Consider the following 14,658-nt stretch of genomic DNA (forward strand, 5'->3'; position numbering starts at 1 on the left):
CCAGTGGTAGAGGAAAGTAAGGCATAGTCGTAGTTGGGTGGAAGGCAAGTGGAGGTAGAACTCATCCATTGAAGTTTGGGGGGTGACCATTGCCTGCAGGTAGGCAGGGGTTGTCCCTTTTGCTGCCTGGTAGGCAAGCACCAGGTTCTTGAATCTGATGCGAGCTGTCTTGGAGAGGGCAGGGTTTCCCAGGGATGAAGAGTAGCTCAGTATTGTTAAGGTTGAGCTTCAGATGGTGGGCTGACATCCATGTAGAGATGACAGCAAGACAGGCAAAGACACGTGTTGCCACGGTCAGAGGGGGTGGAAGGACAGGAAGAATCGAGTGTCATCTGCGTAGCTGTGGTAGGAGAACCCGTGTGAGGAGATTACCGAGCCAAGAGACTTGGTATAGAGGGAGAACAGTAAGGGCCCTAGGACAGAGCCCTGGGGTACCCCAGTAGTGAGGGAGAAGACAACGATTCTCTCCAAGTCACCTGGTAGGAGCGTCCCGCCAGGTAGGAAGCAAACCAGGACCAGGAGTGTGCGGTGCCAGTTCTGAGAGGACGGAGAGGATCTGGTGGTTGACTGTGTCGAAGGCAGCAGACAGGTCCAGGAGAATGAGAACAGAGAAGAGGGAGGAAGCTTGAGCAGAGTGGAGGGCCTCCGTGACAGCAAGGAGAGCAGCTGGGTGTGTTGGGGATATTATTCCAAAAGAGGGTGATTTTACTTATTGTAGCTGCTCAGGCTACACAGGGGCCTGTGTGTGTGTGTGTGTGTGTGTGTGTGTGTGTGTGTGTGTGTCTGTGTGTGTGTATGTTGAACAAATCAACTCTCCCAAACTGCCACACAGACATCAATCCCATCTTAACCCAGACAAATCAGGAAATTAATCTACTAAAAAAGTCCTCCCACTCACTTCCTGAACTAATTGGAATTGAAATGGAATGAATCCCAACCCTGACACCTTGAGTACCTCCTGGTCTGCCTAGGTATTTATAGAGAGTACAGCACTACAATGTCCTTAAAGTGAGAGGACGCAGGACGGGCTACAGTCAAGCTCGTGGGGCACACAGTTTCCTGCCCCTCCAGTGAAGAACTTGACCGCGATCGCTCCAACTAACAGTCTAGCTGTTCAGGGTCAACAGAGCATGTTTCAGCCATTTCAGGCCACACTGACTAGAAGCGTCTGTTCAGCTAAAAAACAATAAATGACAACAGAAGTGTGATTCTAGTGTTCCCTTGGCGACGCTGGTCCTACCATGAGCCTAGTCTGACTGTGTGAGATGGAATCCCTGGTGGTGGAATGGAGGGAGGGTGTGTGTGTGTGTGTGTGTGTGTGTGTATTAAAGCCCCCCTCCAGGGTGAAAATGGCTGTGTGTCACATGGTATACCTGGAGTGTGTGCGTGCGTGCGTGCGTGCGTGCGTGCGTTTCCTACCAGGGGTCTGGAGCCCAGGCTGGAGCTGCGCAGTGACTCCAGCTCCTCGGTCATCTTGGAGGCCAGGGCCTGCAGGTAGCCACGGGCATCCTTCTCATCACTCACCCTGGGGGGGTCACACAGGGTTGAAAAGGTTATTACTTCTGGAGTGGGGCTGTCCCTCTGTCTCATTGTTTTCAGTTTTTATTGGACAGAGACAGTGGAGAAAGACAAGGAGAGAGTTTTGTCAGCAGGGCATTGGCCAGATTCTGTGCACTTGTAGGCTGTGGTGCTAGACCACTGGGTTAACACACTAGTAGGCTGTGGTGCTGGACCACTGGGTTAACTTGTAGGCTGTGATGCTAGACCACCAACCTTCTTAATTCCTATGTATTTGTCCCAGGTGTATCTGACCCAGGTATTATATCACGCCTGAGTACAAATAGTATCTGAAATCATATCACTTATCTGCGCTGGATTGAGTTTGCGTGCTGCAAAAGAACAGTTCCCAAAAGTACAAACCCTAGACAGGCGCTCTATTATTTCAGATGCTATGCGAGAGCCAGGTGTGGTACGGCCTCCTCCACTCACCACTGGATGATCTCAGCGATCTGGGCCTCCCAGTGGGCCACGCTCTCCTTCTTAGCAGCCAGGTCCTGCAGCTCATCCTCCAGCTGACGGTTCTGTGCTGTCAGCTTGTCCACAAACGTACACAGCTGAGAGAGGGGGAGAGAGAGAAAGAGAATGAGAGAGAGAGGGAGGGAGGAGGAAGGAGTAGAGGAGAAGGAGATATGAGAGAGGGAGAGCGCAGGGATTAGAAAGGAGGAAGGAGATGAGAGAAAGAGAACGAGGGTATAAAGAAAAGGTAAGTGTCTGTTCACTGTGTGGTGTGTTGGTAGAACATGTGTGACCTGTCATGAGACAGGAGGCTCCAGTACAGATGTGTGGATTGTCTTTGTTCTCACCCGGTCAGTCTCTGCGGTCAGTTTGCGGTTGTCATCGGTCAGCATGTTGCGCTCGCGCTCGTACTTCTCCTTCAAAGCACCTACTGCCTCGTCCATCTCAGATTGCCTGGAGACAAACAGAACACTATAAGGAGATAGAACACTATAATTGAAAAGAGCAGTCGGAAGAATTAACACAAGTCGTATATCCTGATGTGGCTATTAAAGCTAGAGTTTGACAATGTCTTTAAGAACTCAATTTTCTCTTTTAACATCCCTATGTGTGTGTGTGTGGGGGGGGGGGGCTCCTTCCTGAGGCTCTGGAGTTTCTAACCTTCTAGCGTAGCCTAACTAATCAAAACCTAGAAATAAAACTATAAAAGAAAAAACCCATCCAAGCAAAAAAAGAAAGAAAAACAACCTATCCAAGCATTGCCTTGCCTAGTCTAGCCTAGCGTGAGCCCACCTCTCTCTCTTGGCCTTCTCCAGCTTGTCCTTGATGATCAGCAGCTCCTTGTGCAGGGACAGCTGCTGGCCCTCTGAGTCATGCAGCTCTTTCCTGAGGCTCTTCAGCTCGCTGGTGTGGGAGGCCTCGCGACGCACCAGCTCCTCCTCGTAAAACAGCACCTTCTTGTCCAGCTCCGACTTCACCTTGGACAGCTCCTGCTGCGACTCGGGGCTCCCGCTGCGACCGCCCCCGCTCCCCTGCTTCACCTGGGAGGACGGGAGGAGGAGAGGTGGAGAGGAGAGAACAATGTTTTTTTAATTGGGGAATTCTTTCTGATCGTTCTACTGGCTGTGTTGGTAGGTTCCGTCTGTGTCCGTGGGCGAGAGGGAACAGCGGTACCTCCCAGAGTGGCAGAGGCTGGATGGTTTCACACTGTTCTTTACAAGCCCAGGAATCAAACATGCTATGGGAGTCTGTACGTCACAAACTGCAGAATGGAAACAAAACTGGAGACACTCACCCTGGCCTGTCAAAATACCGTCCAAATACCAAAATAGCTAGAACCAATCCAACATCAAACAACATGTGTCTCTAAGCTGGGAGTAAGCAGGATGAAGTAAACAGATCTGCATAATTGATACTGAAAGCAAAGTCTTATACACATATAATTCATGTCATTTAATCAAATGTCCATGAAGACATTATTTGTCTTAAATAAAAGGTGTGTCTCAACTTAATTATACAGGTTGCTTAAAATGTCATTCATTCAGTCCCTTTTTCGTGATGAACCGTGTACGAAAAAAAGAGAATATAACTTTGCGGTGGATAGAGAGAAATTAAGGAAAACAGGAGAGAGAGGGGGAAGACATAGGAATGTAAACAAAGCAGCAACACACCAATCAAAGAAAAATGAAGGCGGGGGAGTGAGATAAAAAGTCAAAAATAAAAAATACACAAAACACAAAAGAGTAGGAAACAGGATGAAGAGCACCATGGTTCAAATAAGGACAGAGAGAAGGAGAGGAAGACAGACCAACATAACTCAACCAAGGGGTGGGCGGAGAGAAGAAGAAAAAGGAGGGATTTCAGAAGCCGAGAGAAAAAAATAAATAGAAGGGACAAACAAACGTCTCTAGTTTTTCTCTCTTCGCTCCGTCGTTACACAGCGAAGCTTCCTGGATGCATAGGACACCCTCCTCCTCCTCCTTCTCCGGTGTAGAGGAGACGGTTACAATGGTTTAGAAAGGGAAAGGAAAGGCCTTCAAAGTCATTGCACAGACTACAACGAAACGCATTTATGCTCTAGAGGGGGCATCTAGGCAACGGGTCAGAGCCATTGAAGGTGATCAGTGCCTTGCTCAGGGACACTTTGACACGTGGCCAGCCGGGGGACTCGAAACGCTGCGAGCTGCTGACTTTGCAATCATTAGACGCCGGCTCTACCGGCTGAGCCACAGCCTCCCCCAAAAATGGGAGGCATTAAAGCTGCTCTAACGCGGCCGAGGTCTGCTGCTCTACAGCCCAGCTGTTAGTCAGACCCACTGCCTACAGCAACGGCAGACCACAACAGCAGCAGACAGCAGGCCTATATATAGCCAGGCCGGAGGGGACCCCATCAGAACACGGCCTGACGAGAGAGAGAGAGAAGAAAGGAGGGGAGGAGGAGGAGAGAGGTAGAAGTTAATTGGTGAGACGGGGAGAGGAGAGAAGGGAGACCAGACCTGGATGAAGGAGATGGGAGCGGAGAAAGGGAGAGGGAGGAATGAGGGGTGATGAGAGAGAGGGGGAGAGAGATGCACCTAGATGCTAGGAGTGTGTGTGTGTGTGTGTGTGAGTGTGTGCACTCTCTGACCTTCAGGCTCTCCAGCTCCATCTCCAGCTGTTTGGAGTAGACCTCGCTGTGCTCCCGCAGCTTACGCTCCTTAGACGCCTCCGCCTTGGCATCCTCCAACTGGCCCTCCAGCTGACACATGCACACGAGCGTGCACACACACACACACACACACACACACACACACACACACAGATGGAGACAGACACAGAGGTTAACATCGGCTATCACACACCCGCTAGCTGGGTATGTCTGTGAGTATGAACGTGTGTGTGAGTCTGACTCAGGCTGCACCCTGTTAGCACTTAGCCACTAGCTCTGGGGAGGGAAGTACGGTTGGGTTGTCGACCTGGCCTAAATGTATGGGTGTAAATCTGGCCAAAACGTAGGGGTGTAGACCTGGCCTAAATGTAGGAGCGTAGACCTGGGTTGAACGTAGGAGCGTAGACCTGGGTTAAACGGAAGAAGGCAGAGTGTTTGACAACAATCAAGAGGGGATACATTCCTCTTGTAGCCCCCGGAGAGCAGAGAGAGACTGAGTCTGGTAGTTGTGTGTGTGTGTGTGTGTGGGAGGGGGGGTTCCTTGACTCTTTAAGACACCCCGGGCAGCACATTCCTCTGTCGTCACGCAGTGAGGGGCAGAGGGGAGGGGGCTACATTGTGGGGCAGAGGGGAGGGTCCTACAGGGAATACTGGCATTCAGACAGAGAACAAACCGCTGGTGGGCGAAGGGGCTAATAATGAATGAGAGGAGATAGGACAAATAAGTGTGACGTTGCACTTTCTAAATGACGAGAGCCGTAGTACTGAAAGAGTGTGTGTGTGTGTGTGTGTGTGTGTGTGTGTGTGTGTGTGTGTGTGTGTTGTGGTTGAGACTGGCATTCTCATTCTCATATATATGTATACACAGACAGATGCAGGCAGACACCCACACAGACACAAACACGCTCTCACACACCGAAGCACATAATGATAACATCTTCTTTATGGAAAAGTAACTCCTCCCTCCTTCTCCTGCGAGGCCTTGACACAGAAAGCAACCCCCTAGGCACCCGTCTTTAAAAGACAAACGTCGCTACCACATTACTAGTCAAAATGCCAGCTTAGCCCTAGACATGCTCAGATAACTTAAGTGAAATGTTAAGTTAATTCGTTAAGCGTTAGCTGATCACTAAGTTCATTCATTAAACTTAAAGAGGCAATTCACATTATAAGCGACATTGTCTGTGCTCAACGTCAGGTACAGGCGGCCTGAGTGGAATGTTAAGTTAATTCGTTAAGCGTTAGCTGAGCTCAAAGTTCGTTCGTTAAGCGGTAACTGAGCTCTAAGTTAATTCGTTAAGTGTTAGCTGTGCTCTAAGTCCGTTCGTTAAGCGTTAGCTGAGCTCTAAGTTCATTCGTTAAGTGTTCGCTGAGCTCTAAGTCCGTTCGTTAAGCGTTAGCTGAGCTCTAAGTTAATTCGTTAAGTGTTAGCTGTGCTCTAAGTTAATTCGTTAAGTGTTAGCTGTGCTCTAAGTTCATTCGTTAAGTGTTAGCTGTGCTCTAAGTTCATTCGTTAAGTGTTAGCTGTGCTCTAAGTTCATTCGTTAAGTGTTAGCTGTGCTCTAAGTTCGTTCGTTAAGTGTTAGCTGAGCTCTAAGTTTGTTCGTTAAGCTTTAGATGAGCTCTAAGTTCATCTGCTACGTCTTAGCTTAGCACCACCCTAAGTCACTAAACGTTGACAAAAGTGGCAGGTGACTTTGCTAAGCGTTTAACCTGGTAAAACTTCAGCTAGCTACACATTCCCGTCCGCGCCGGGGAGCGGCGGCGTGTTACCTCTTTGCGGGCCTTCTCGGTCTTGCGGATGTCCTGGCGCATGGCGTCCACCTTCTGCACGGCCGCGTCCATCTCCTCCTCCTTGTCCCTGAGCTGGCGGGAGAGGCGCTGCTTGGTGGAGCGCAGCTCGGCCATGCGCTCGCTCAGCTCAGAGAACTCCTGCAGGGCCAGCTTGCGCTGCGAGTGGGCCTCCTTCAGCTCCTTGGTCTGGGACTTCAGACGCTCCAGGGACTCGGCCAATTGCTGGTGGTGGCGGTGTGTGTGTGTGTGTGGGGAAGGGGGAGGGGACACAAGAGAGAGGGAGGTGGAAGGGGTAGGAGGGAGAGAGGGAGGTGCGGGGGGTTCAGAGGAAAGAGGAAGGGTGAGGGAGGGGTTCAGAGGGAGAGGTTCAGAAGGAGAGAGAGTGTGAGGTAGAGGAGAGAGAAGGGTGGTGATGGAGGAGTGTGAGAGCAGGAGCAGCAGATGAGGGAGATGAGGGACAGAGCAAGACAGAATGACAGGCGTTGAGAATGAGGAGAAGGAGAGAGAGGGAGAGGGAGAGAGAAAGGAGGACACGGAGAGTGACAAAGAGAGGGGGAGGAGGAGGAATCAGGATAGAGAAAAGGTAAATCAGTGAATAACTGTACCAATGACTGTACCAATTCTTAACTGACACAATAGTAGTATACATACACACAGCAAACACAGACATTAAGCTACAATACTATTACTTATTACTTATATATTCACTGTCCTGGAGCCCCACTTGTGGAACGAGCTTCCCACTGCTGTCAGGACTGCAGAGTCACTACCTATCTTACGCAGTAGACTTAAGACGCTTCTCTTCAGGCTACACCTTAACTGTCCCTCCTAAGACCTTCATCCCCACTACCTCCCTGTACAGTTTCAATATGTAAATAATAATAATTTAAATAAATAAAACTTCCTTCCTTCTAGCATTGACAACAACAATGCATTTGTTGTAAGTCGCTTTGGATAAAGGCGTCTGCTAAAATGTAAATGTATATTCTAATATTCAAAACAATTCTTTGCTTTAGGTTTCATTAGGGTTGAAGCAAGTGTATGCTTGAAGCTCAGTCCAAGGCAGACTTTAGGGTTAAATAGCTTTGGTAATGGAATTATTTCATTATCCAATGAAATTGGATCCACGATCCAAGGATATTAGGTTAGTGTGTGTGTGTGTGTGTGTGTGTGTGTGTGTGTGTGTGTGTGTGTGTGTGTGTGCACGTAAATGCGTGTGTGCAATTGATATTAGGTTAGCGACTGAGTGAAGGAGTGTGTGAGTGCAGGTGCATCTGCGTCACGTGAGCCTACAGAGGATACAACGGGATGTGCGAACAGACACAGTACATTCGAGATCCAATCACAATCTATAATTCTATACCTTTCACTCTGTCCCTCACCCACTTAGATAAAGAGAGTTGACCACGATACAACCACGACGACAATATAAACATTCAATTCTGTACGTGGTCTGAGAGGCGGCGTGGTGACATCAAAACGCGTAAGACCTTACACACACGTAACAGAGTGAACAAGCCACCCAGGGAGTGTCCCAGGGTTGCAGTCGTACCTTGTGGATGTCCTCTTTCTCCTGCCTCAGGGCCTTGGCCTGCTTGTCCAGGGCCTTCAGCTTGGAGGAGGAGCTCTCGTAGTCCTGTCGCAGGCTCACCGCCTCCTCCAGCTGGTGCTCCAGCCTATCAGAGTCTGGGAGAGAGAGCAGAGAAGTCGCTGAAGAATGAATGGAATATATACACTCACTCAGCAAGCACTTTATTTATTTGTAACACTATACTGACACTGGACAGGGCCCTTTCTTTGCTCTCAAAACAGCCTCAATTCTTTGTGGCATTGATTCCACAAGAGTTGGACACATTCCTTTGAGATTCTGGTCCATGGTGACATGATTGCATCACGCAATACCAGCAGATTTTTCAAGGGCACTTTCAAGCTGTGAATCTCCCGTTCGACAACAGCATGTTTGGATACGGGATTCTGATTGGCTAGCAACAGTGGTAAATATCCCAACAACCTTCAGACCGCATTTCCAGTATCAATGCACCTCCCAATCAATCTGATTAAGAACACCTGTGCTGACCTACAATGCAATCGTTGATCTTGTTTATGGGACTATATTCTGTGGCGGAAGGATATATGTATTCTGAAACGTTTAATGATTGTAAATGAATGAATTTGAAAGCAATTTACCATTCGAGGGCGGGGGTTCGCCTCATGCAACAACCCTGTACAAGTGGTAAATGAGTCCACAACCCCCTTCCTCTCATGGTAAATTGCTTCCTTCTACCACATCTCAAAGGTGTTCTATTGGATTCAGATCCGGTGACTGGGAGGGCCACTGAAGAACACTGAACTCATTATCATGTTCATGATGAAACCAGTTTGGCACGACTTTTGCTTGGTGACATGGTGCATTATCATGCTGGAAGTAGCCATTAGAAGATGGGTACATTGTGGCCATGAAGGGATGCACATGGTCAGCAACAATACTCAAATAAGCTGTGGCATTCAAGCGATGATTGATTGGTATTAACGGGCCTAAAGTGTGCCAAGAAAACATTCCCCACACCATTACACCACCTGAATGAATGAGATGCTGTACAGGTTAAGTGCTCAGCGAGTGTATGTATGTGAATAAAATTACCAACATTGAAAGCATAGCGTTCTGATAACAGGGAACAGTGGAGGGTATTATCATAGCACACATCCCTGTCCACTCCTTTCAGATCCACATGAAGTACTTTAAGGTTTTAAGGACTTTGGGGTTGCCAGTTTTGTGTCTGGTTGCCAGAGTGAGGTTTCTTAACTGACCTGCTAGCTTCTTCTTGAGCCTGTCGATCTCTTCGTTGAGCTTCTTCATCTCCTTGTCCCGGCCCAGCGTTCCGGCCCCGCGCCCCGGGGCATGGAGGGACTGCACCGCCTGGGTGGACTCTGGCAAAGGTCAAGGGTCATGTCAATAGGGTTTTTGGGGTCATTCATTGGTACCGAGTTCAAAGAACGAGTGGTAGAGAGATTCACAATTGAGAGTCTGATTTGACTTTTCCGGGTTTCCTCTTGCCTTTTTTTTGATAAGTTGATCTTATCTGAAATGATAGTATCTCGACAAACCTGAAACGGATACAACTGAAAGCAACAGGGCAAGGTGCTTATGAAGTGGCTGTGTCATTGAAGAAAAGACCAACAGAATGAGTGTGTTGTGGTACGTGTCTGTGTGCTCGACTGTGCACACACATAGATTTACATGAGAACAGTGTGTGTGTGTTAGGGCTGCAACGATTAGTCGACATAATCGACGACGTCGAGCATAAAAACTCGTCGACGTGGAATTGTAGTGTCGACTAATCGTAAGGAAAAAAAAAAAAAAACGTTTTTTTTTTTTTTTTTACGGGAGCCATGCAAGAATCAGCTGGGTAAGTTTTAGCTAACGTTGTTAGTCAACTGGCTAACGTTATATTGTTAGGGTCGTAATGTTTATGTTAGCTTTACTGTTACATGTTGGAAAACAACGTCTCATGGACAGGGCTGTACATGCTATGAGCGTTTGTGCTATTAATTTATTTGCCCTGTGGCACGCGTGTGACAGACAGAGGCGCTTGTATGTAACGTTACGTAGCAGGGGTTTTCCATGTTGAAGCCAGGAGAACGCGAGATGAAATGAAGTGAGGGGTGGTCGCTATTAAAATACCAGGTAGTCATGGTGGATGATCATGAATGATGCTTGATAAGTGAATGCTATTTCAATTATGTTGAGTCCACCAGCGAGCTGTCTGTAAGATAAACAGCGCCAAGCGTAGCCTACTAACGTGAGCTGTCTGTAGTCTAGCCAGCAATGCTAGCTAGCCAATCAACTAGCTCTGTGAGCAGCTGTAGCTTGGCGTAACGTTAGGTTAGATAGCTAGTTAAGCCGGATTTATGCTTCTGCGTCGCCATTTACGCGCAGCGAAAAGCCACACGACTAATCGCGGCTAATCGGAAAAATAATCGACAGATTAGTCGACTACCAAAATAATCGTTAGTTGCAGCCCTAGTGTGTGTGTGTGTGTGTGTGCGTGCTTGTAAGCAGGTGAGTGTACTGTATGCGTTAGTCTGTGTATGTGTGCATCTCCTCACCCTGCAGCTTGCGGCTCAGCTCCTGCTTCTCCTGTTCCAGCCGGCGTATCCTCCTCTCAAAAGCCTCCACCTCCTCTCCTCCTCCTCCCCCCTCCCCCTCCTGGGAGCCTGCATCAGAGAGCGGGGCCATCTTCACGGAGCCAGTGTCGGAGAAGCAGCTGTCGGTGGTGTAGGTGAAGCCTATGAAAGGCAGGTGCTGGCCCGTGAAGCCTGTGTGAGAGACTGGGGGGGCAATGTCCTGTAGGAGAACGGACAGGGACAGGGGGAAGATGAGACGGAGGGGAGACCGGTTAACCGAACAATGACATGGACCAAGATACGTTTTTCAATGTTGCATTCAAATCACTTCCTGAAACGAAATCAGGAAATTGACCAACCCTTCTGACCACTACAGCCAACTACCCCTGTAAATAAGTGAAACCAATGCTAAGCACAACAGTTTAGCTAAGCACTGGTACTCAGTGCCCTCCCCTGCCCTCTGCCCACCGGGTTCTTGAGCACGTCGTCGTCCACGTCGAAGTTGGAGGTGTCGGAGGGCGAGCTGACATCGGGGATGTAGGGCGCTTCGGTGGAGCGGATGTGCTCCCAGGCGATGCCCGTGAAGAAGGGGTGGTCCTTGAAGTCGCCGATGCCGTTTTGGCCCAGGCGACACTCCCGGGAGCAGATGAGACGCTGGATCAGATCCTTGGCGTCCTCCGACACATCGCTGATGTGGGAGGGGAACTGGAAACGCTCCTGGAGGAGGAGAGGGTAAAGACAGGGTGTTGAGAGAGAACAGGAAAGAGGCATTGATTGAGACAGAGAGAGTACCATGGGCCAGGAGGGAGAGCGAGACAGAGGCAAGGAGGCAGAGGAAGAACAGGAAGGAGATTAAAGGTCATGACGGGCAGAATGAGGCAGAGAAAAGGAGAAGGAGGAACGATTAAAAGAGAGAGATAGAGATGAATTAGAAAGACAAGGGGAGAGAGAGAGAGGCCGTATTAAGATGTATAACAAGCTCCATTTTAGCTTCCACTTTGATGAAAATAGCTATAAAGTAGGCAAGTGTTTTAGGAACTGGGCCCTTGAGAGCAGTGCTTAGCCTGGATTGCTTCAGGAAATATCAGACAATATAAGAGGCTCTATGATATAAAAATAATCCAATTGTATTTGGAGCCAGGAAACTGTAGGCCTATGTGGTGAAATGTAAATAATTAAAACAAACACTCTATAAATGATATTGCTTAATATCTAATATATATCTAATATGTATCTAGCGTGTCAATAAAATAAAATAAATAGAAGTAAGCGTCTCCAAAAACAAAATGTTTGGAATATCTTGAAAAGCGCTTTTTTTTTGCACTAATTCTCACACATTAGTTAAGCTAGACAGCAGTGATGCAGACACTGAAGCAAAGCAGCATGCGGGCGTTCCTTTGAAGCGTTGATGCAAATTCCAGCTAAATCCCCTGGATGGTAGCGTGCTAGGCACCACCAGGCCTTCTCTCATTACCGTGCCTCAGAGGCACGGCCCGTCTCTAACCACACATCTGACTACCCTGCCTCTGAGGCATGCTAATGGCTGTCTCTAACCACTAGGGATGGACGGTTATACATTTTTTAAACCGAAAAACCGTTAAAATAAAAAATAATGACATTGTTGAGCCGGCAATTTTAAACTTGGAGCCCTATACTATACTACTACAATACATTCATGTCGAACACCATGAAAACACCATAAACGCACAGTCGCAACACATTTAGGCTACTTCATAGTTTCACAAATATAAGTGGAAAGGCACACTTTAGTAGGCTACACCATACATGGAACACTTAACATACGTAGCTCCGCTGATCGAGGGTGCAAGGAAGATCTATATTGGAACAGCCTCTTAATTGAATGAACTGCTCTTTCTCATTAGCTTCACTCTTACGCAAACTTTCAACTGCGGCTGAAGGGATTTCAGTTTTCGAATACTGTTACAATACACTGAAATATTTGACTTAGAATTATGCAGTGAACACACTTTCACTTTCATAAAAACCAAACGCCTCTTTCTCATTAAATCATCGTGACTCTGACTTGTCTTGAGCTGTCGTAAGTCTATCAACAAAGAAAGCCCTATCAAAATAAAAGTGCCCATGGTAGAGCTGTGTGTAGAGAGGTGTAACGGTTAAAAAGAATTTGGTTCGGTAAGTAGCTCGGTTTTTAAGTCACGGTTCGGTACGTTTTCGGTATAGCAGGGTAAAGATCATCACACAAAAAAATGTTGTATTGTTATTATTATTAAACAGTGGTTTACTAAACAAACAGTGGGGCTGGGTTGCACCAACATGGTTTAAATTAATCCTGGTTTAGGCTTAATCCAGGTTTAGTAAATCCAGGCTTAAACTAGGTTTAAACTTAATCAGAGACTCATTGCACATCATTATTTTAATCCTGGATTAGTTAAACCTAGTTTAAAACAGGATTTATTTATTTTCAGTATCCGCCATCTTGGCTTCAGACGAAATGTAAAAAAAAATCATGATGTAGGCTAGATAAATAATTTATATAACAGCTGCTAGCATGCTAATTTCACTAGTAATTCGCAACGCGAATGTTACCGAGGTGACTAACTAGCCTAACAAAGCCAGGTCACATCACATCAGCCAAAGTGGTGATTAATTCCATGACTGGATACTAATTTGTTTCCAATCAAAGCTGGCTAGCCAGCTAGCTTACTTACTTACTTATCAACTGTATCAAAAGACCCCTGCAGCTCATCCAGGATGCTACCTGGTGTTCAACCTCCCCAAAGTCTCCCCTCTCCTCCGCGCCCATCACCGGCTCCCCATAGCAGCTTGCATTAGGTTTAAGACCTGTGTGCTCTCCTACCCGGCAGCAAAGGGAGCAATTTGGGGTTCAGTTCAGTGACAATTATATTGTCAATGGCAATTATTTCAGTTAATTGTAATTCTGTAACAATTAATTGTGCAGCAAAACTTTTAATTGTTACAGGCCTAGTCTGCCCCCGACACCAGCACTTGAACATCCTGTTTAACTTTATTATATAGCTCAGAAATTGCTGTTTTAGAAGTATTTCCGTCCAGGCAGTTCATACTGGGCGTCCAGTGCTTTAATCATGTCCTTAAATTACTTTTTATCCACCATTTGGAAAGAGACCATTTCTTTTGCAATGTACCTGGTCACAGCATCAGTGCAGGTTTTCCAGCGCAGTCCTTTTTGTATTTTGTTTTCCTGGTGAATGCACCCATTATTGTTGGTTGTACAAGTTGTGTAGAAATGGTAGCAGGCTTCGTGGATGGGCTTCCTTGAGCAGCGTCGGCCGGTGAACTCGACGCCTTGTCCATCCTCACAGCAGTGAACGAGTGACTTATTCTCAGATGGCGACGTAAATTAGAAGTATTGCCATCTTTGGCCATCACCTTGTTCATGCAATTGTCACAGGTTGACAAAGGAAATGACATGTCCTTGTTTTGTTGCTGTCTCTTCTGCCACCCTTGGTTAGCACACACACACACAGAACCTTCTAGTTGTATTATGTTTCCCCCCTGTCCGTGGAAGCGCACCAATTATGTTGTTGTTGCTACTCCTCCCCTTTACAAACCTGGTGCTAGTTAGCATGAATTGGGGACTGGGAGGGCACGATTCCCCTTGCTCCCGTATTTAAGGTGCTGGCAAACAGTAGGAGAGCAGAGTGGTTCGGGAACGAGTACAGCAAGGCAGGAGGCGACAGACGGACGACAACCAGATAGATACCTGCCGGATACCAGAGAGACACGCAATGTTAAAACGAGAGAACGCCTGATTGGGGATTCGGGAGGGTGTGAAGCAAAACACCCTTCCCAGACTTAAGTGCCTTTCTCCATACTCTCGTTGACCGTATATATCCTGGTGGGTTCCAGTGGCGAGCTACACGCGGTGACGTGTGGCGTTCCTCTCCCCTACAGCGGAGTACACGGCAAGCGCAGAGCTGCGGTCCAGACCCCATAGACGACCGACTGCCAACGGAGCTGTCCGGACCCGAGCATCGGTGGCTGTGATTTAGGAGGCCTTTTGGGAACTTGGGAGGGTGCAGACAGCTTCCTTCCCAAAGTGAAGTAAACCTTAC

The 14,658-nt window shown here is 47.7% G+C and overlaps 1 protein-coding gene across 1 annotated transcript in view; it reads right to left on the reverse strand.

Moving 5' to 3' along the window:
• Nucleotides 1-14,658, reverse strand: part of cdc42bpb (CDC42 binding protein kinase beta (DMPK-like)) — a 117,589-nt gene that overhangs the window by 35,554 nt on the left and 67,377 nt on the right. The window contains exons 8-17 of the mRNA XM_080545671.1: nt 11,051-11,299; nt 10,565-10,802; nt 9,266-9,385; nt 8,010-8,143; nt 6,437-6,679; nt 4,643-4,753; nt 2,809-3,056; nt 2,364-2,469; nt 1,990-2,114; nt 1,420-1,525 (exon numbers count right to left, since the gene is read on the reverse strand). Of these exons, the coding sequence (XP_080401797.1) occupies nt 1,420-1,525; nt 1,990-2,114; nt 2,364-2,469; nt 2,809-3,056; nt 4,643-4,753; nt 6,437-6,679; nt 8,010-8,143; nt 9,266-9,385; nt 10,565-10,802; nt 11,051-11,299 (1,680 nt within the window). The remainder of the gene's footprint in view (nt 1-1,419; nt 1,526-1,989; nt 2,115-2,363; nt 2,470-2,808; nt 3,057-4,642; nt 4,754-6,436; nt 6,680-8,009; nt 8,144-9,265; nt 9,386-10,564; nt 10,803-11,050; nt 11,300-14,658) is intronic.

The sequence above is a fragment of the Nansenia antarctica genome, assembly GCF_963989245.1.
Source record: "Nansenia antarctica genome assembly, chromosome: 1".
In the NCBI taxonomy this organism is placed as follows: domain Eukaryota; kingdom Metazoa; phylum Chordata; class Actinopteri; order Argentiniformes; family Microstomatidae; genus Nansenia; species Nansenia antarctica.